General features: G+C 39.3%; 2 protein-coding genes across 12 annotated transcripts; both read left to right on the top strand.

Moving 5' to 3' along the window:
- Positions 1-219: 219 nt before the first annotated feature.
- Positions 220-12,263, top strand: ubtf (upstream binding transcription factor). Of its 10 annotated transcripts, XM_034143509.1 has the most exons (22): positions 220-1,053; positions 1,176-1,300; positions 3,427-3,500; positions 3,960-4,132; positions 4,259-4,342; positions 5,071-5,226; positions 5,328-5,392; positions 5,511-5,637; positions 5,941-6,051; positions 6,180-6,313; positions 6,416-6,557; positions 6,650-6,691; positions 6,820-6,927; positions 7,164-7,319; positions 7,442-7,588; positions 7,686-7,796; positions 8,269-8,357; positions 8,451-8,640; positions 8,730-8,777; positions 8,906-8,959; positions 9,298-9,393; positions 9,492-9,623. In XM_034143509.1, exons 3-22 carry the CDS (start codon positions 3,449-3,451, stop codon positions 9,621-9,623), a joined length of 2,217 nt encoding a protein of 738 aa, XP_033999400.1. In that variant the 5' UTR covers positions 220-1,053; positions 1,176-1,300; positions 3,427-3,448. The 10 variants fall into 10 exon arrangements, with proteins under 10 accessions (XP_033999400.1, XP_033999404.1, XP_033999398.1 ...); XM_034143513.1 differs by lacking the exon at positions 1,176-1,300 and having other exon boundaries at positions 3,427-3,485; XM_034143507.1 differs by lacking the exon at positions 1,176-1,300.
- Positions 12,264-13,676: 1,413 nt separating this feature from the next.
- Positions 13,677-21,636, top strand: atxn7l3 (ataxin 7-like 3). 2 transcript variants are annotated; one of them, XM_034142762.1, is made up of 14 exons: positions 13,683-13,902; positions 14,674-14,716; positions 14,811-14,911; positions 15,026-15,158; positions 15,253-15,424; positions 15,512-15,609; positions 15,700-15,722; positions 15,808-15,853; positions 16,405-16,442; positions 16,550-16,618; positions 16,734-16,777; positions 17,365-17,436; positions 18,412-18,548; positions 19,074-21,636. In XM_034142762.1, exons 3-14 carry the CDS (start codon positions 14,861-14,863, stop codon positions 19,364-19,366), a joined length of 1,176 nt encoding a protein of 391 aa, XP_033998653.1. In that variant the 5' UTR covers positions 13,683-13,902; positions 14,674-14,716; positions 14,811-14,860; the 3' UTR covers positions 19,367-21,636. The 2 variants fall into 2 exon arrangements, with proteins under 2 accessions (XP_033998655.1, XP_033998653.1); XM_034142764.1 differs by lacking the exon at positions 14,674-14,716 and having other exon boundaries at positions 13,677-13,902.
- The last annotated feature ends 18 nt before the right edge of the window (positions 21,637-21,654 follow it).

Below are 21,654 nucleotides of genomic sequence, written 5' to 3'. Positions count from 1 at the left end.
CGTGATATGGCTGTCAACAAGTGCTCAGATTTGTATTTGTTCGATTATTTTATTTTAGTTATGTGATTTGGCAAAGATTAAGCGTTAATAAACAGACTGGGAATGTTTAACATAGATCTTTTATTGATACCAATAACTTCAACATGTCATACATATATGCTTTTAGTGAAATTAAATAAGAAATGATTGAATACAAAATCATTAAAATAACTACAGACAAAAAATTATAACACATTTCGATTAACTTACAATCAAAATAGCTAATGTCATCTTTATTTAATTCAACATATCCTTAACAAATATTATTCAACTTCTATGCATGTTTATGCCATAATGTTCAAATTTCCGACAGCAAGGGAACGCAGCACAGTTTAACAAGGCCGAGTGCCTGAAAGTCATTTGTTTTCCCTGAATCGCACCGACTGGATTGGACGGCCGGGAGATCCGCCCACAAACACGCAAGGTGGAGTTGAAAAGAAACAACATGCTGGGCCAAAATGAAGCTGTCAAACAGCCTCTTACTACTTGCTAAAACAGGAATCGAGCAATGTGAAAGTAAATGAAGACTGGTGGACCAATTGAATAGTTTCAAGTTGGAAGCTGACGTTTATAAGCGAAAAGATTTAAATTATTTTTTTTATATTTAATTTAAAAAATATTAAGTTATTATTGTATGTGAGATTTGTTGGTTTCAATTAAATTAGACACACATTAAAAAAACGTTGGCTCTTATGAAACTTTCCCGATTAAATATTGCGGGTTGAAGAACAGACATGGCCGGTCTATGGGAGTAAAGTAGTAATCGCTCGGTTGGGCTCAGAAACAACGATGCGAGGTAGGAAAAAATGGATGTCTCCGCGTAGCGAAATGGTTGGATGGAGAGAGAGGAGCTGCTGTGCGTTGAGTGGAGGGAGACGGCGAGTGAGATGGAGGCGGGGGGGAAGGACCATCTCTGCGGGGACTGGAGCCCAGGACCGACGGCGCAGTGCTGGCTATCGTTCAACCCTCCCCTTCTTCCTCCACAACGACACCGAAGCTCACGCCGAGAGACAGGTAAGCCAACTGAACAACCGCGGGGTTTCATAATGGGATGAAAGTGCGCGATAAACCAACAACAATTAGCGTTTATAGCCGCAAAATCGACCTTTAATGTTTGATTTTGTTTACTAATAAAGCACGTATGTTGGCAGCCTTTGTAGAAGCGAAACAATCCGACCGCTGTGGCAGGGTACAGACGAGGTCGGCCATAGCCGAATTTGTTGTCCTATCCAGCGGGGGAAATTGCATGTAACACCCGGAGGTAAATATGTTATTTGCTAAAAAATTACATCAAGATACTTTTTTATACTAATTCCCGTAATCTAAAATCGTCTATTTGTACTGTAACCGGGGTATTTTCGTGTGGAAATGCACGGTGGTTTCCGCGCGGAGACCTCCATGCGGCTGTTGGCGGAACAGCTAGCCGCCTCTCTCGGTTAGCCATCAGGGATCTCGGTTTAATATCTCACCGTGCAGAGACTCGCCCTCTCTCTCCCCCTCTCTCTCTCACTGACTAGCCCTGGAACACCGACGACCGAGCTCGGAGAACCCGCCTTCTTGTTCTCGTTTATACGCTTTTTGGATCGAGGGAAGGGAGTCTGCAACGCCCTGGGTTTAGTTTTAAGCTCCGTGTTTTGTGTTTGCAGTGCGCCATTGGACCTTGTCACGGTAGGTTTCCTTAGATCAGAGCTGAAGCATGGCGGACCTGGAGCTGTTTGTCGCGCCAGTGAAGCTTCTCAGCCTCGGTTGTTAACATGTTTCCTTTTAGCGTTTACCTTAAAATGTAGGTACAGTTGAACCTCGTTGTACTGTAGCCAAAACCTCAACCAGCTACTGTTTAAACGAATTAGCTCGCAAAGTATCACGAGGTTGTTACGTTTGACCGTTACAAAATATTTTCCGATTCCTTCTTTCTTGCTGCGCCTCCGCAAGTCCCTCCAACCGACCACCACGAGCTGTATCCTGGGCATGAAAATGTGTTGAAAAAAATAATATAAAAATACCGTTAAGTTTAACATAGGTTGACGTTTAACGTTATCTCACAATATAACCGTTAATCAACTGTTTTAACTTATATGTAACAGTCAATCTGTCTACCTCCGGGAGATCTTTTTTAAATGCATACACGCAAAGATTTAGACAATATTTGTATCAAATGTTAAGTGTCAAAAATATGTAGGCTATTTGAAATATATTAGAAGTCAAGATTTCAGCTTCACTTGGTGTTCCAATTTGCCCTTGGCCGTATTGTCTCAGATCTCGAGTTTTTACTCTTCCATATGTTGTAATCTTTATGAAATTGTTAAATATGTAATGTTCAAAACTCTCCAGATGTACGTTATGGAAGCTTTTTGGTTACATAAATGGTGAAATCGATTGTTGTAAGGTAGCTAGGTCACATCGTGAACACCACAGTGAGCTGGGGCCATCAAGGACACGATGAACAACAAGCAGCCGCCATCATTGGAGCACAGCTCGGCTACGCCTCGCTGAAGAATGCTCTGGGTTTTGCTCTAAAATCTCGATGTTAAACGCCAAAAACCTTAATAATGCGGTCTTTAAATACTCTTAAAACACATTTATTTACTGTAAGCGAATATTATATTGGTTTCCTGGGTCCAGTTTTAGTCAACGGTTAAGGAAAAGATTATAGGGTTGCATGGCGGATCTAGATCCGCGTCCTTCGGTGATGAGGCGCCTCTTCCGAGTGGCGCATTTGGCTGCAGTGCTTCCAAGCCACCATTCCCCCTCGTCGGAGACCGAAAGCAGATCCCTCGTCCGTGGTCAGCTGGTCGCCTACAGCTGCCTGTCTGTCCACGTCCATTCGCTTCCTCCTTCCGTGGATCCTCCCCAACCTCGACAGAAAACCCTCCATTACCGAGCGGAGCGGACGAGAAAATGGTCGCTCCTGTGTGTTCACGATACTTTAGTTGTGGACTATAGGACGGTACTAATACGTTATTTTCCGGCTGGTGAAATTTGCTCGACGGAGACTGCAGTTGTCTAGTTGTGCCAGTTGAAGCCCTCTGCAGTGTTATTTGAGATTTGAAGCCGTCACAAGCAAAAGCCTATGTCTCACCATGTAGCGTAAACGTTTAAGGGGCGGTGTAATGAACATAAACCATTATGTCAAGGGAAATTTAAATTCCACCACTTTAATTCATCATAGTTGTTTCTTGTATATCACAGACACATGTCCCTTTCTATGATTAATATACTCACGAAAATTATATAAAACATAAAATGTGATTTTGAAAAAAAAAAATTAAGCTTTTCTTGTTATATGAGCAAAGTATGACCGTCATATAATGTATTGCAATGCTTTTATTTCTTTATTAGTCTCTCTATAAATGTTTGATAATTTGATTTTTCTGTTGTATTTTGTAGATTGAACACTGCATAACCACAAATGAATGGAGCCATGGAGGCAACCACCCAAGACAAAGGTGTGGTATTGACATGTATGGACATCATTTTATTATTCTTAACACTCCCACAATGACAGTACATTTGCTATTGTGAAAACTTGGTATAAGCCTAAAATAATGCATATTATGTCATTTACTTTACAGGTCACTGTAGCATAGAACGTCAAACAATTCAGACAAATTGATTAGTTGCTCTATGGAAAAACAATTGCAAACTAGTTTTACAGACATTTATAATTAAAACCCTATTGTAGCAATTATAGCGATGACACCCTTTTGAGAGTAAACAACCCTGGAATGCATGATTTATTCATTAATAACCGAGTATTTTATTGTATATCATACTATAAAATCACTGTATTTATATAATATGGACTTGTTTCAATAGGGAATCCCTAACTGGAAAACATTTTAGACACACAAAGGATAGTATAACTAGTTTTGTATCTAAGGAGTCGGATAAGCAGAATGATCATTTTTGTGTTATTACAGTTTGGGCACAGGACGACCTCTTAAAACTGCTGGAGGCCATGAAACTGGCCCTGCCTCAGAAGGACCTGACCAAATACAAAACATCAGAGTCCCACCTTGACTGGACGAAGGTGGCCTTCAATTCCTTCACAGCAGAGATGTGTAAGCAGAAGTGGTCGGAGGTCTCTAAAGAGGTGAGTCAGTTTAAGTTTGTAATGTAGTATTTGTAGTAATGTAGTATTTGTGAGGATTGCAACAGTCGGATTTTGTTGGTTTGATACCAAATGGTTTTTTAAAAAAAATACTTTTCTTAATTATAGATTCGTAAATTCCGGACTCTGACAGAACTGATATTTGATGCCCAGGACTATATCAAGAACCCATACAAGGGCAAAAAACTAAAGGTTTGTTAAACATTTCATTTGACTCTACTCTTAAAGGTCCCATGTCATGGCTATTTCTACTGATCATAATTCCATTGTTGAGGTATACCAAAATAGATTTATATTGTGCAATTTTCCAAAATCGCATTGGTTTCTCATACAGCATCTCTGTATAGTATGTGTATTCACTCTGTCCTAAACGGCTTGTTGGAGCTCCTGCCCCCCCTCCCTATGAGCCCAGTGGCCGACAGCGAAACCCAGCCCGAACACACACACGCGCAGCCTGGCTGGGAGTTTGTGTGTGTGCTCACACACACCGACTCACAGCCTCGCCGTCTTAGGGAGGAGAAATCAACGGAGCTGCAGCTGAGAAAAGATTGTGTGTGTGTGAGGCAGTCCGCGGATTGGTCAATTTACGGCTCCGCGGACGTAACGTAACGGCTCCACGGATTGGTCCATGTGGGTCATCGTTACGTCACTTAGTACCAGGAAGAAAAAGAGAAATCTCCAACGAGGCGTTCTGGGGCAGCATAGACAGGTATTTTCTGTGTTCGAGTTTTACTCGCTACAGGGTGTACTTTGAGGGTTTGTGACTTTGCAGACCGTTTTACATGCATAAAAACCTTCATAACACACAAGGGGACAGGTAATAACCGGAAAAGCATGACATGGGACCTTTAAACAAGTAGCAGTTGTGAATAAAACTCATGTGACGTTTCACTTTATTCCCCATCCCACATGATATACAGAAACACCCAGATTTCCCCAAGAAGCCCTTGACTCCATACTTCCGCTTCTTCATGGAAAAGAGGGCCAAATACGCAAAATTGCACCCCGAGATGAGCAACCTAGACCTTACTAAAATTCTCTCCAAGAAGTACAGAGAGCTTCCGGAAAAAAAGAAGGTCAGCTAAAAGCATGGATCTGAGGTGCAGCTAAAATTGTGATGTTCAACTTGTCCGTTTCTAATTGAATCCTTGTTTTTTCTTCTTCCTCGTGGCTACAGAAAAAGTATGTCGAAGACTTTTTAAGAGACAAAGAAACATTTGCGCACAGCATGGCGAAGTTCAGGTAAGATTATGTGTTACTATTGTTAATATTTACATTTATATTAACACTGGGGATATTAGATCTGCACCTGAAGCATTATTAAAGACGACAACTGTCCTTAATTGTTGTGTACATATAGAGAACTACACCCGGACCTAATGGAAAGCATGACGAAGAAAGGTTCAAATGCACCAGAAAAGCCCAGGACACCCCAACAGCTGTGGTACAACCACGAAAAGAAGGCGGTCCTCAAGACACGCCCGGATGTAAGTCAAGACATTTAAAAACAGGGTCGGGGAGTTACTTCACAAAATATAGTCTGATACGATTTCTAATGACCTAAATGCAATCAGTAACTTGATCCAAGCATCACAACATTAAAGTAAGGTCACTTGGTTACTGAAGTATTTTCAGGCTGCAATACCGCTCACAAAACATGCTTTGCGACAACTTGCACATTACTCCGCAAATAATGAGTGTATTGCATTACTCCCCCAGCCTGCTTTAAAGCCAACATGTATAATACATAATTGTATGATGTGACGGATGTCTACTTTGTTCGAAACCAGGCAACAACCAAAGACATTAAGGAGAGTCTTGGCAAACAGTGGACGCAGCTGTCTGACAAGAAGAGACTCAAATGGATTGCCAAATCCCTAGAGCAGCAGAAACTTTACGAGGTAAGACTACTGTGGTGTGTGTGATATGATGTTGGTTAAAATATATTAGCTATTGTGGAAGAATCAGGAACTGCTATGATGGCATACAGTCCATCTTTCCACATTGTTGACTGTTTGCAATACTCTAGGAGACAATGCGGGGGTACATCCAGCAGCACCCGGAGTTAAACATGACCCAAGGGGATATCTCCAAGTCCACCCTGACCAAGGCAGAGAGGCACCTGAAAGACAAATCTGAAGGCCGACCTGACAAACCTCCTCCGTGAGTCACAGCTGCAAATTCACTGACTGTTGGCTGCTCCGCTGTCAATGAGTTGTGTGATTTGGGGATGGCTCTTGAACATAATGTTTGTGTTTCCTTCAGAAATGGTTACTCGATGTTCTGTGCGGAGTTGATGTCAAGCATGAAGGACGTTCCCAGCACGGAGCGCATGGTGATGTGTAGCCAGCGGTGGAAGCTGTTGAAACAGATTGAGAAGGATGCTTACCAGAAACGCTGTGAACAGGTCAGTCTAGAATCATCCTGTCAGATAACAAAGGAAAGATCAAACAAAAACAGTACTCTGAGTTTTAAAATAAATGTCATTTGTATTTTTAGAGGAAGAAGAACTTTGAAATCGATATGCACGTATTTCTCAGTGTAAGTCTTAATTCTTTTCTATATCCAACATCTAACAAGTATTTTGTTGCAGCTATCAATGACCTAATAAGTGTGTAGAACTTTGCTTCAATAATTCCTCATGTGTATATCCTCTGCTGTACCTTTAGAGTTTGTCAGAGGAGGAACAAAACCGAGTTTTGTCTGAGGATAAATTAGGCTTTAAGAGAGGCGGAGCCAACAGTCCTGCGGCAAAAAAGAATGCCTCCAGAGCAAAGGTAAGATCAAGTATACACTCTTCACATTTCCTCAGATGCTAAATGTTTCCCCTTTTCTAGCTAACCAATTTGATCACAACCAAATTATTTTATCCAAAGAAATTAGACTTTATATCAAATCACTTTAAGCTTGAATCCCATTCCCTACATGTTTGGTTTCTACATACTTTTAAACCATTTCATATTATATTGGGTGTTGTAGTATCCTTTTCACACTCTTTCTTTATCACCCGTAGGCCAATCCAGAGAAACCCAAAAGGCCAATTTCAGCCATGTTCATCTTCTCTGAGGAGAAGCGTCTCAAAATGCAACAGGAGCGTCCGGACGTTTCTGACAGTGAGATCACAAGACTCCTGGCTCGCATGTGGAACGAGCTGCCCGATAAGAAGAAGGTAAGGTGATATTGTATAAGGAATATCAGGCAATAGTGTAGATGCCTAGAGGGAAGACAAAATCATATATATCATTAATTTCAATTTCTTTCTCATAAGATCTTGTTGTCTTTGTCTTTTAGGAAAAATATAAGCGCTTAGAAACGGTCCTGAAGGCAGAGTCGGAGAAGAAGGAGAAAGAGGATCGTACTCGACTGCCCGACCCCCCCAAGACTGCTCAGGACATCTGGCAGCAGAGCGTCATCGGAGACTACCTGGCCAGATTCAAGGTGCGCATCAATACCTTTCTCAAGAACACAAATATACTGCTGGAAAACTCACAAGATATTCCGCACAAGTTTATTAATATAGACCTGTGTTTTGCAGAGTGACCGGCCAAAGGCACAGAAAGCCATGGAAGCAACCTGGAGCATTATGGAGAAAAAAGAGAAAATCATGTGGATCAAAAAGGCTGCAGAGGACCAGAAAAGATACGAGGTTAGTGTCAATTCTCTGAGAAGAGCTCCACAGTATCTGTTTACAGCAAGGTTTTACATTTCAATACGTTTTTAGTTTTGATCTTTGATTTCATTTAAGTTTAGAAGTATTTTTGTTTGTTAGATTGAAGGTGTTCCAGTTTATTCATGAAGGTTTCGTTTTTTAAATTTAGTTTGTTTGAGTTATAGCTAGGTGTAATGTCAAGTATAAAGCTACATTTACTTTACAAATGATATTGTTGGAGAACTGCGTGGAAATGGCAATATCTTTATTTTTGACTACTTCACTACCACTCTCCGGTCACCATCTTCTGGAATAGGAGTTTGACAGAAATTCAGGCTTTTTCCTTTAGGTTGAGATATATTATGGCTAAAGGAAGGATATTTATTTAGTTTAGGACCATTTTTGTTGCTTCTTTCCTTTTTAAGTATCAGTTCTAGAAACCGCTCACAGTTGACTTACCTCTCAACAGAGAGACCTGTGTGAGATGCGCTCACCTGCTGCTACCATCGGCGCAGGGAAGAAGATGAAATTTGAGGGTGAACCCAAGAAACCACCATCGTAAGTCTGAAACATCCAACTTGTCTGTGCTGCCTTTTTGTGGGTATTATACTGAAACCTAAAAGTTGTGGTCGCTTGCTTCTGTCTGTCTAGAAACGGGTATCAGAAGTTCTCTCAGGAGATGCTGTCCAACGGAGAACTGAATCACCTCCCAATGAAAGAGCGGATGACAGAGATCGGCGCCAGCTGGCAGAGGTGTACACCGAAGGACAAAGACTGCTACAAGAAGATCGCAGAGGAGAAGCAGAGGCAGTACAAAGTCCTTCTGGAACAGTGGCTCGGTGTAAGAACGGGTTGTTTGTACAGGGGGCACATTTTTCAAGACATGTTGGGTACTTGACTTATCTAATGTACACTTTCATTCTTCCACAGAGCTTGTCTTCAAAAGAGAGAAACACCTACAAAGAATATAATTCACAAGTACGTTTAATACTCCACTGTCATGGTTAGCACTGACTATGCCGTCACAAACTGGATTAGAAATTGTAATGCAGTTATATCTCGCGTTGACACTTTTTAAACTGTTTATCTGCATTTCTACATTTCAGAAAAGAAGAACTACAGCAAAACCAGGAGGCCCCGTGGCAAAGGCCAAGAAATCTGTAAGCAAAGTCTGTCTTTTTGATGCTGTTGGCATCAATGATTCTCAAATTATGTATTGATCTGCCTATTATTTTTCTATATTAATCAGTCGCTAACTCCATCCTAGTTTTTAGTTCCTTGTCCAAGTTGATGTCTTTAAATGTCTGCTTTTATAATGTTTAAAATTCAAAGATATTCACTTTAATATGAGAAAAGAGTTCTCCATACTTGAGAATTTTGCCTAAACTGCATTTTTCATGTTTTTTTTACACGACACAATAAGAATTGGCAATTATCCGTGTGTTGACAATGTTTCATTTGTATGTGTGGCCATACCTGAAAATCTCTCTTCCCACAGGACACGGAGGAAGAGGAGGACGATGAAGAAGATGTGCGGGAAAAGGCTTCCACCTCATCATCCTCATCCAGCGAGGATGACGACGAGGATGATGAGGTGATTGTTGTCTCTCACTGCCATCAAACACAGATACCAAAAATAATTGGAAGTTGATTGTGCTATAAAAAAAACACTTTACTTTTTGTTTGATGTAGAAGGAGGCGGATGATGACGATGAGGATGAAGAAGATGACGACGACGACAAGGCAGAAGATAAGGAGAACAAGTCAGAGGACAGCAGCAGTGATTCGAATTCGCAGGCGTCGTCGGACTCTGATTCGGACTGAAACTTGCCGACGTCTTCGTGAGACAAACTGAGCAGCGCTGAGCTGAGCCAAGAGTCAAAGGAGCTCTGCCACTGTGCCAACCCTGCTCTCCTCCGCCCACCAGAGGGAGCCCCGCACTGCCTCATCCACCTCACTCACCCACTCAATGTCGCTGATGGTGATCTTACTCATTGAGGGACTCCGCCCCTATGTCCAAAATCAGTTTCATCCCCTCCCCCGCTGTGATTGGCATCTCACAGTACGGGCCGCTGACGTTATGCCAAAAACTAGTTCGGTGACGTCGTTGGTTTCAATCTTGACTTACAGGTTCAGGGTTAGGATAGAGTTTTAATGTTGAGGGTAATTCTTAACCTTCCCGTGTTTTATTTTATTATTCTGGTAATTAGTTAAAGACAGGCGGCATGAGTTGTTAACAGGCTTCACAGAGCCGAAGAACATGGATCACTTTAGGGAGTGACGTGGGGAGGGGGGAGGGGGGGGGGGGGGGTGTGTGTGCTGGGTAATCGAAATATTGCACTCTTCAGAATGTTTCCCTATTTTTGTCCTATTTTTTTCTCAGAGCCTTGTCGCTTTGTTCTCTTTTCTCAATTTATGATGTAGATTTTATCATTTGGTTCTTAAAGAGGTGGTATTTTTTCAGGAAAAAAATCAAGCCATTATGAATGTCTTTTTGTTGCTGGAAATGTTTGGGAATTTGTTACTAACCCATGTTCTCATTTAATAGATAGCAGTGCCTGTATAAAGTATTCACACCCTTTTGGACTTTTCATGTTTTATTAATTTATGGCGTTGCGCAATGTGGATGCTTTGATACTCTGACAGAAAAAAAAGGTCTTTATACTGCTTCATTACCATGAAATGTACTTATTTGTTCACTAATAGTGAGGAACCCTGTACACTTATCTGCGATGTCCTACATGTTTCAAAGTGCCGCAGACATGTCATATTTGAAGTATAACTGACATCGATTGCATCTAGTAAGACAGCAGCAATCTTAGCAAAATTGCCTGTAAGGAAAACATAAATGTATCTAAATATACAGCAAGTTTGAAACGCCCACAACATCATTAATCTCCATAAATGTGTTTTTTTTTTTTTTTATCAATCCCCGTGAATGTATTTTCTGTACATGTTCCTTTGTCTTCACAAGTATTTTTAATTACAGACTGAGCTTCTAGGTATAGGTTTCTTACTGGTCCCAATATTAATCACACTATGTGATCTCACTTCAACTTTTAACAATCCGTCTACAGCAGTCAATACCTTTTGTATTCATTTGTTTTTTTGATATAACTAAATTAAAACATTTGTTTCTGTTGAGTGTCAAAACAGCCCGTTTCCATTACGCTTAAAACAGAAAGAGATTTAAAGAAGGTGAATACTTTTTAAAGGCGCTGCAGGATCCATTGCCATGTGTCTGTCATTTATCGAAGTTAACTGACATGTCTCGTACATTTATCCATGATTTTCAAGCAATTCTGTTTGTCTTAGTTCCTTCTGGCCTGACTGTAATGAACAGTGTTTATTGTGTGACCGAGCAGTTTGTCATTGAAGGGATAACACTGGTTTTCCACATGTACAACTCAATCTGACTGTTTTTAAAGAAAACAGATGGTATATGTTTGTTCTACAAACTGTTGTTTTAGGTTTACGGTTTATTTGAGTTAAAAAGGTTTGTTCTATTGTGTTCTGATCCATCTGGAATCATTTTGTTGAGCTGAATGGTTTTCATGAATTGTATTTTCTTTTGAATTTTTAATGCTATGGACTGTAATCCGAATGGGTTGCAGTCTAATGCTTAATCCCAAAAAAAGTGTGCACTTAATGTAAATCTGTCCCTCCTGTGTGAGTTTGTGTGCATGCCTGCACAAAGCTGTGTATATATGAGGGTGTGAGAGTGTGTTTCTTTCCTTTAATGTGTGCTGTTTTTACTGTTTTGTTGCATACCATGATGTGACTGCAGCGTGCATGTTTGTGCCTGTGTGGGGACGTCATACCAACACCATGAATGTAGATATTGTTAAATCTTTTAATTTTTCTTTCCAAAGGTCTTTAGTCATTTTTCTGCTTGGCGCTGTTGTGTCATTGACAAGATTTCCATGACTCATTTATAGGTCCATAGACAGATGAGTACATCGCAACTATTAATCTGTTATTAATGGACTGATTTTGGCCATTTTCAATCTCATCCCTTTCTGAAACAAACCATTGTGGACTATTTAAATAATTAGGGGAGGTAGAAGACACGTGATTGCTGATATTGATAGATGGGAGTTTATAAAAGGGATTTGGGGAGTTGCCAGATGATTGGGGTTAAAAACTTGTAATTTTTCCTGTAAATACTGTTTTTGTATTCAGTGCTTATTGTTTTGTTAGTGCTTTCATTTGGCAAACCCTCATCTGTGACTTCTGAGGCCAGTGAGTTTTTCACTCACAGGGGAGAGCTTTTGGTTAAATTCACCTGTTTTAGTTGTTTATTCTCTCCCTTATGTTGGTTTATAGAGATATCTAAGACAGCAAAGCTTTACAAGTTTGTACTGCTGATCATTTGACAAAATGTGATGTTTTCTATAGCTGAGGGTGTTCTTATGTCCTTGTAGTTCAAGTATTTGGGCAAATAAAAAATGATCTTTAACAGTTGGTGTGTGTTCTGTATTAAGCAATTGTCAGAAAGGATGGAGAGCCGTGGACAGTGGACACTGCTGGTTTACTTTTTCTGGGACTATTCCAAGTAAATCATAAGCTAAAACAATAAGCTGATCTGTTAAAAGAAATAATACTTTTTGATAGAAACCATTTTCATAAATTAATAGCTTTAGTTATTTGTCAAGCATACATTACCAAAATTCACTAGTCTTGGCCTATTATTAAAATGTACAGCTTTTCTCTTTTAATGTATTACATTATAAACTGAATGGCATTTTGTCTTGCACAAAACGAATTTACCAGGTGAAACCAGAGGGCCCTGAAGAACTGCGGTGTCCACTGTCCACATAGTGCATATCGTTATCTCCGATGACCTCATTCGTTCAGTCACAGCTATACGTTCACAGATAACGTTCGAAAATGCTGTATTCCTTTATTAATGTCTTAAGTGGATGGTAAACCTCCCCGACATGCGTCAAATGTGTCAGTAAGACCGGTTGCACAATGGTTGAAACTTCAAAATAAAGTCATCTTTGAGGACTCAGCTGCGTCACAAACGACTCCTAGCAACCCGACAGTCTTTAAAGATAATTTTAGCTTAATATAAATGGACCAGACTTTTAACCACTGGTAAAGATCAGCTTCCATTATATTTAACCTTAAACGTTTACTACACTAGATGTCCTATGTAGGCTACTATATTTGTTTCCTTTACTCTGATAAATCCTTCTAACAGCTAGAGTTACTTTTCACATTTAAGATTGTACAATATTGTAATTTACTAGTTCAAATGGCACCACCTCCACTAGCTGTAACATTAAAATGCTGCTCATGTGTATAATGCTTCAGTAATATTATTGACATAGCCTAAGTATTCCACTGAAAGTACCAAGAAAAGTACTTTTTATTTTGATACTTTTATGAATGAATCACTGAAAGGGCCTATAAGGCACAGCAGGCATCACAAGTTACATTACAAGTGTAACAGACTCATATAATTACAACTATGACCATAGAGAAACACCAAAACAAGTGCAAAACAGCCCCAAAGAGATAGCCTACCAAAAAAAAAAGAGAGTCAATATTACTAAAAAAGAGATGGAAACAACAACAACAACAACAACAAAGCATTCAAAAGCTTCATGAAGTATTTGTCTTGCTTCTTTTAAGGAAAGTCATGGGGCCCATTTTCAAATAATGTAGGCCTACTACTTTTGCTTAACGTAAATTCAGATATTAAATCCAAAAGTATTTTTACATGCTACTATATTGAAGTACAATATATCTAAGTATTTTCATGACCTCTGGAAATGAAGAATGTTTCCGCTAAATAAACATTTGACAGCTCATAATCAGAAGGCTTTTATTTTGAAGGTTGAAACCGGAAAACAGTTGTTTTGTTTTTGTGTTTAGTTCGTCGTTGTTGGCCTCCTCTGTGTGAAGCGGGCTTGTTGCGATAATGTATCGGACACCTGCGACATCAAACATTTTAATACAGGATCTTTAAAAGATAAAAGATGGACGTAGCTGAATTGCAGGTTTCTTATTAACATAGTTCTATGTGGGTTGACACTGACTGACACAGAGATGTTGCTAGTGCTACCCTCGGAGAAACTGCCTGTTTCAGGCTAAGGTAAGAGGAAACGTTTTTTTTGTGAAATTGGAAACATAACATCACTACATTGTATCCGAATATTTAATTCAATCAATATGCCAGAATTGTCTTTCTTTCATCAAACTAGCTTATAGAGTAGCAGGGCTAGCTATCAAATGCTAACAGTGCAAAGTAAAGTAATAACAGTGCTCAGATTGCTAACAACTGTCATCCTTTCCTCCGTTAATATTGCAGTTGTGTTCTACCAACGTTAGCTAGCCGTTTGCAACATTATGTTGATGGGTGTTTTAAATTATAGCTATTCTTGCAGTGTTTATTATGGAAGCCCATTACCGCGAGTAAAAGAAAAGTAAAATTGAAACGTAACGTTACCTTTGTGATGGAAAATATCCTGTAAGTCATTTTAATGGGAAATGTTCTTCTCAATAGTTTAGCGTTATTTTGAGATACTAAGTAATTTTTTGAGGTACTGAAATCATTATTTTGAAATACAAACTCAATATTTTGAGCCACTACATTCTATCATTTTTATATTGATGTCAAATTATACATAAAGTTTAGCTTTTTTAATGTACAGTATAGTTAAGTATATTATTGAATATAACTAGTACACCATACTATACTACTAGTGTATAGAAGTTAATGTTCTTTGTTAAATTGCTGTACTATACATATTATGTTATACAATATTACTACTATACACTTTATTGAACTGAATGTTACCTCTGGCGAGCAATTAAGACCCATCTAATTCATTAGTTTATATATTTTCTCTATTCTTTTCAATAGATTGAAGACATATCTGAAACAATTGTTAACATCTCCCTTAAAAGTAAGTATTTTAAGTATTAGTTTGTCAATGAACTAGACACTAGATGACAGAGTGATCGTACAAATGTTCTTTTCTGTTTGTTTATTTCCTTCAGGTCAGCATCTTATTACCTTGCTGTCAAGATTTCCCATACAGATTTTTCAAATGAAAATGGAGGATATGCCCCTGTCAGGCCCAGACAACACCAGGCTGGAGGTGAGAGAATATATATTAATACCTAATTAACTTTTAACTGTCACCCAAATAACAATATTGGTCTTTCATGGGTTTATGTGTCATCCAGTTGAATTTGGTATTTTAAACTTACAGGCCTTGGTCCATGACATCTACTCTGAGCTGGTGGATGATGCCTGTTTGGGCCTGTGTTTTGAGGTGCATCGTGCTGTGAAACAGGGTTATTTTTTCTTGGATGAAACGGACCAAGAGAGCATGAAGGAGTTTGGTTGGTGCCATGTCTTTCAGTTTCTTCTGGCCCATATGCATTTTCCTCTGGTGTGTATCCTTACAGCATATGCCTTTTTCTATTACTCTTCTAGAAATTGTGGATCAGCCAGGTGTGGACATATTTGGCCAAGTGTACAATCAGTGGAAAAACAAAGAGTGCGAGTGCCCAAACTGTAAAAGATTGATAGCAGCTTCTCGCTTCGCCCCGCATTTGGAGAAATGTCTCGGCATGGGACGAAACAGCAGTCGCATCGCAAACCGCAGGTAGGTAAAGGTCATTCAGAACAGACTTTGTATTGAAAAAGGTACGTTCAGATGGTTTGATTATTTTCTGTCTTTATCTTTCAACAGGCTAGCCAGCAATAATAACATGAGCAAATCAGAGAGTGATCAGGAAGACAACGATGATCTCAATGATAACGACTGGTCGTATGGGGCAGAAAAAAAAGGTGAGAATGTTTTTCCACTCATTCATAAATTAAAATAAAACCCCTGGTTAATTTCATATAGTAAACAAACATCTTATTTCCACACCACAGCCAAGAAGAGAAAGTCTGATAAGGTATTTTTGTTTGTTCTCCCTTTTGAAGATGTTATTAAATATATAAAATGAGTTTAATCTTATCTGAATTATTTTCTTTGTGCAGAGTCAAAATTCTCCAAGAAGATCCAAATCTATAAAACATAAAAATGGTGAGCCTATTTAGCTTCTTGTGTATTGGTGAAGTTTTGCTCCATGTGCCTCTCATATTGTGGTATAAATGTTTGAAATTAATCTGCGCTGATCCTGGACCGTGTCTGTTCATCAGTCTGGAAACATAAGCTTTTTTCAGGACGTTCTGTGCCCACAGTTTCCTCAGTCACAGGAAGTAGGATCTGAACACTGGTTGTCAGCGTAAAGAGGTTATACACGCAGTAGCTTTACCTTTGTAGACATACAAAATTGGAAGGGTTTGGCATATTTTCAGGCCTACTACTGGATTTGTATGCAATTAATGTTGCACAGCGGAACTGTAAAAATATAAATTCTTTAAGTTTATCGATCAAGCTCTTTTTATAGAGTTTTTTTCAGAAGCGAGGAGCCAATCTAAATCTAAAGGGCTGTAAGATGGTTTCAAAGTATATAACTTGTAGTGGTTGGAAACCGTCTTTATTGACACTTGACATCTTATTTTGATAATATTTGTGACAGTTTTATAAATGTTGTAAAAGTAAAGAGAATCAACAGTTGTCTTCTTTTCCAGGTGACCTTGGGAGCGGCGTCAGTACAGAGCCTTACAAGGTGACTTTCCGTGTTCCATTTCCTGTAAGACCTCAAAGTTCTTCCCTCTTGTTTTGCATCTCAGTGCTAGGCTTTAATAATGTGTTTTTGTCCGTCTTTCATTTTAGTACAACTATAATACCGGCATCAGTTATGAAACTTTAGGCCCTGATGAAGTCCGATCCCTTTTAACAACGGTGCGTAACCCAAACATATTCACTTATTTCCTGTTCTTTACTTCTCACAACAATAGTTTTTACTATCATCCTGTTTTAATCAAGCCGATCATTCAGGTTGTGTTTGTTTCTACAGCAATGTGGGGTGATCTCCGAGCACACCAAGAAGATGTGTACCAGGTAATTACTGTAGAATCCACTGGCACATAGAGGAACTGGTGGGAACACGGTAAACTTATTCTATGGTGCTGATATCCGTGATTGTGCTGGGTAGCTTCAGTTCCTGTAGCACCTGGCGTTATGTCGGATAAACCATGTTGTTGAATCCCAATTCTGAGGTTAGTGTCTTTATGTCTGCCCCCTTTGTGAAACTGTGTCTCAAAAACTAACGTTGTGGTTGCATGTTAAATCTGGAAACTTGATAATTTCCCTCTGTATGTGAATGAAAATGATCATGCGTGGTGGGACTAACTCAGGGGTACACAAGTGGCAACATGCGTTTTATTTTGCTGGACTAGTGATTGAATTGTTTCCTCCTCAAAACGAAACAACACAGATTTAGACATACTTTTAGGTAGACCATGCAGGACCCTGTCAGTGACCTAGCTCTAACATTTCATAACATTATCCCCTGCTCCGCCCCGTCTGATTGGTCACTAGTTGTGTCTGCAGCAGCCCGTTCGTCCCCCCTGTGGCTGCATGCAGGCAGTCGGGGCGATGCATGACGCTGAGTTAGGGATTTCTAATGCCACCTTGTGTACCACCAGGTCTCCGCGGTGTCCCCAGCACTCGGACGAACAGAGGAGGGCCGTCAGGGTGTTCCTCCTGGGCCCGTCCGCGTGAGTGTCCCCCTCACACACACAAGTGTACCTAACAAATTCATGTTTGTGTGTGTTGTGACCCTCATGGTGCAGGTGTTTGCTGATACAGTTCACTGTTTGTATGACGAGCAGAACACTGCTGCTGGTCAGTGTTGTGAACACTTTGGGAAAGGGGCATATTTTCAGCTCCTTCACAAAGGCAGAGTTGTGTCCATCCTCTAACAAGTGATAACAGAACTGAGCTGATGACCCTTTATCATTTAAAAAGGTCTTGTTTTATCACCAGGGGATTTTTGCCGGCCCGTATTGGGTCTCAGTGGAGCAGCGTCTCGACCAACCAGTTCACCAAACTCTGTGGGGGTTCCTGCATCCTTTGTGCAGGCAATTCTATGCCACCTATAGACACAAAATGCAACCACAAAACCCATATGACTGCAAGCTTGTGATAATAAAAATGTTGTTAATATAGTTGAATCAATTTGAGATTATCCTATGGTTGAAATTCTCATCATGAACGCCTTGCTGTGAAGAGAATACAACTTCATTTTTACTTTAAAAAAAACACACTAACCCTTAGAAACCTGGTTTTCTAATAACAATAAATACAAAAATAACATTTTTTAAAGGCTTCATCAAAGTCTCTATGTATTTATTTGACAAATTAACTCTTTGTGTATATACAATATATACAAAATGTATATTATATTTTACCTATTTTTGAGAAAGTTCAATTGATGTACTGTTTCACCGGCCTAAGTATGGTACCATATTACAATTCAGAAGACATTGGTGATTAAAAATGCCAGTAGGTGAGGAGAAAAAAGGTAATCCTATGTCCGATTGATTTTGATGTTAACGTGCTGTAGATATTATAATAATCTTACAGCCCTTTTGAATGTTTATTAAGTACTACTACTATTAGGAATATATGGAATTTATTTGATAGTTTTGTTCCCCCCAGTCTTAACAGGCAGTGTCTGTGTTTCCTGACAGGCCGTCGCTGCCTGATCCTGACGCTGTGGTGGAGAGCGAGAGTTTTGACATTCCTGACGGACAGACCCTGATGAGCCGCCTGCAGTGGGAGGACTCCCCCGATATCTCACCCACTGACTCCGCCTCATCGAAAGCCAGTAAGGAATGCATTCAGTGAAAGGGACAGTTCAGCCCACAATCAGAACCTACTTATTGCTAGAGTATTTCGGTGTGGCTGGTGTTGGAGATATGTGCCCTATACAGTAGATGTCTGCCTTCTCTTGAATATAATGGAACTAGGTGGCACTTGCTGCTCAAAAAACACATTTGAACATGACTCGGTTGCTCAAGAGGATCTACAGACCTCGATGTGAGCAGTTACTGCAGTTGACTGTTGATTCTGATTCGACTTTGTAGTTACTGCCATGTTTTGCACCCTTGTTTCTTTAGAACAGAACAATATTGAACAATGGACATTTTCTCACAAGATATCGAAATCCAAAGGTTTAACTACAGTCACAACTGCAACTTTGAATTTGTTTGACCACTGCGGTTAGCCTTTGTAGGCTAGTCCTGGTAAGGGGAAAAGTAGTTGTTTTTAATTGGGTTAAACTATGTCTTTTTAAATAATGTTCTTTATTTACGTAAAGACCACTGATGGACACATTTTTTCTGTCTCACAGGCACCAACTATTCAGATTCTAAGAGGACCAAGAAGAAGAAAAGGACTTCTCTCGGTTTGAACAGTGGAGTTGTAGTAGGACTAGGAGGAGGACTAGGAGGAGGACTAGGAGGAGGACTAGGAGGAGGACTAGGAGGAGGACTAGGAGGAGGAGTGAGTCTGACTGGAGGAGGAGGAGGAGGTGGTGGTGGCAGCAGCAGCAGCTCTCAGAGTAATATCAGCTTATCGTCCAAAAAAAAGAGGCCAAAACTCTCAGCCCCCTCTATCTCCAGTATCTATGATGACCTGAACTAGCATAAGCTCTCAGAGCATTCAGTCCTGCTGTTCTTACCTACATTAACAGACCCACTACAGGGAAGTCATGTGGTTTATTGGCAAAAAAAGGAAATACACAATATTTCCATGTTTTATCTCAAAGAATATTTGAGATTTTTACTGGAATGTTGTCTCAAAAAACAGCTGTGTGTCCACATAGTTTTGGCTTCACAAATCTAAGATGTTTATTCTCCAAATGACACCCTCGCCACACTTCTGTGTCTATACCTATCAGCTACAGTACCGTTTACAAATAAAACTGAAGGGTACAATATTATATATATATTTATACAAAACATTGGATCATATTTAATATATATATCATTTACTTATTTTATTTTCCACTGCAGGTATTTTGACATGATATATCAGGAAAACCACAGATCTAATCTAAAATAATGATGATGATAATGAACATATCTATGGTAACACAATTATTAAACCTATGCTTTTCCTGCTAAGACTTATCAAAATATTTGCTCTGAAAAGGCCCATTAGACGTCTCAAAATTGTCCCCCCTTTACAGGAAGTCGATTGAACATCTTTTATTAGCTGTAGTCAGTCAGGAATGACTTTTGTTGCCCCTACTTTTTTTGCTTATTGTTGGCAATTCTGTGACCTGTCCCTCTTAACTTAACCCCAAAACTTAACTCAGTCTGGAGGAGACATAATGACTTCGACTGCTTTTGACACAGGTGTTTTCATCAGTGGCTTTTTAATTCTAGCATTGTATTGCACAGTTGTGAGTGTGTCTGTCAGCTGACTGGCATTCAGTTTGAACGCACTTTTTCGCCTAGTGTATGTGTGGTAATAGTGTGCGTGTGATCATTTATATTTTTATAAAACTATGCATCCTAGAATGTGACATTTTTAAGATAGTACGTGTGCCATTTAATATATTTAACTTTTTGTTTACATCAAAAATATATTTAAGTTTTTGTTTGCCTGTACAGTGGTGTGTATTTTATTTGTGTGCTAATGCAGATTTTGATATTTCATGAGCCACGAGGCTCCTGGGGCACACATGTACAGTGCGTGTATGTATGACACGTGAGAGGGAAAAGTCATCATGAATCAAACGTAACTTTATTTCCTTTAAAAAAAAAAAAAAAAAAAGTTTCTTGTATATTTTCCCTGAATTTCTGCTTAGAGATCAAATTCATTAAGTGATGCAGTTCTGTTTGTCTTTCAGGATCATGAGTAATAAGTCTGTGAGCTTATATCATTTTCTAAAGTTGTAAGATAAATTACATGCTTTAGAGGTCAGATGCACTATTTTACTAATCTTGTACTTTTCACAGTTGATATTTTAAAGAAGCTTTCTTTATTTGTGTGTCTTATATTTAAACCCAAAGGCTTTACAGTTTCAGAAATAATTGTAGTAAGGAGTGCATAGGTGAGCAGAAGGATGTACTTTGTTTGTATATGGACATCAATGCTGCAAAACTAAGGGACTGTACGACAATTACTACTTTTCTCCATAACGGACAGCTTTTCAAACCGTAATGTGGTCCACTTTGAACGACCATGAATACTTTTTTCACATTGTATTCACTTCTTTCTCAAGAAAAGCCTTTTTCTGAATTTGATTAATTTTGCCTGATGTTTTTGCAAAGGCAGGAAACACTTTTTCTCGACCCACAACATTTTAATTTCATTCCTCTCTGATCAACTTGCTACTTGGAACAACAACTCCGTTTTTAATAACAGGAAAGATGAAAGTGCTGCCCGAGTCTGATTCACTCATTAATGTGGCCCAAATGAACCCCCCCCTTCCCACTTGAGTAATTTTGGTACAGTCCCTAAAGCCAAGTACATACATTTTTCTCAGATGTAATGAACGTGACAATCTGTCAAAGCTTGATTTATTTCCCGTATGGTTACTCCTTTGGCGTCTGCTTCTGTTATGGTCTGTGGAAACCTTTTGAATATTTTCCAGTAAAGTCTTGTGACGTGCACTAAAGATAAATGAACTGTTATTGAGATGCTGTGCTCGGTGTGATTTAGATTCTTAAGCCACTTTTTCTTGGATGAAGCGAACAACTGATGTTGTGCTGTGGCTCTTTGTGTATCTGTGTTCAGTACGAGTGCAATTACAAAGAATGTGATGTTGTGAGTTTCCAAAACATTTCTTGCAAAAGCACGAATCTGTGCATGTGTGGATGACTTGTACATGATCATAATGTGATCAGTGTTGTCACTTAAATGCATACTGGTGTTTGTATATGAATAAAAACAAATCGAACCCCGAGGCTTACTTCTTTAGC

This window comes from Trematomus bernacchii, unplaced genomic scaffold (genome assembly GCF_902827165.1).
Source record: "Trematomus bernacchii unplaced genomic scaffold, fTreBer1.1, whole genome shotgun sequence".
Taxonomy (NCBI): Eukaryota; Metazoa; Chordata; class Actinopteri; order Perciformes; family Nototheniidae; genus Trematomus; species Trematomus bernacchii.
Note: the sequence above shows the minus strand (reverse complement) of the source record. Positions and strands in the feature narration are given on the sequence as shown.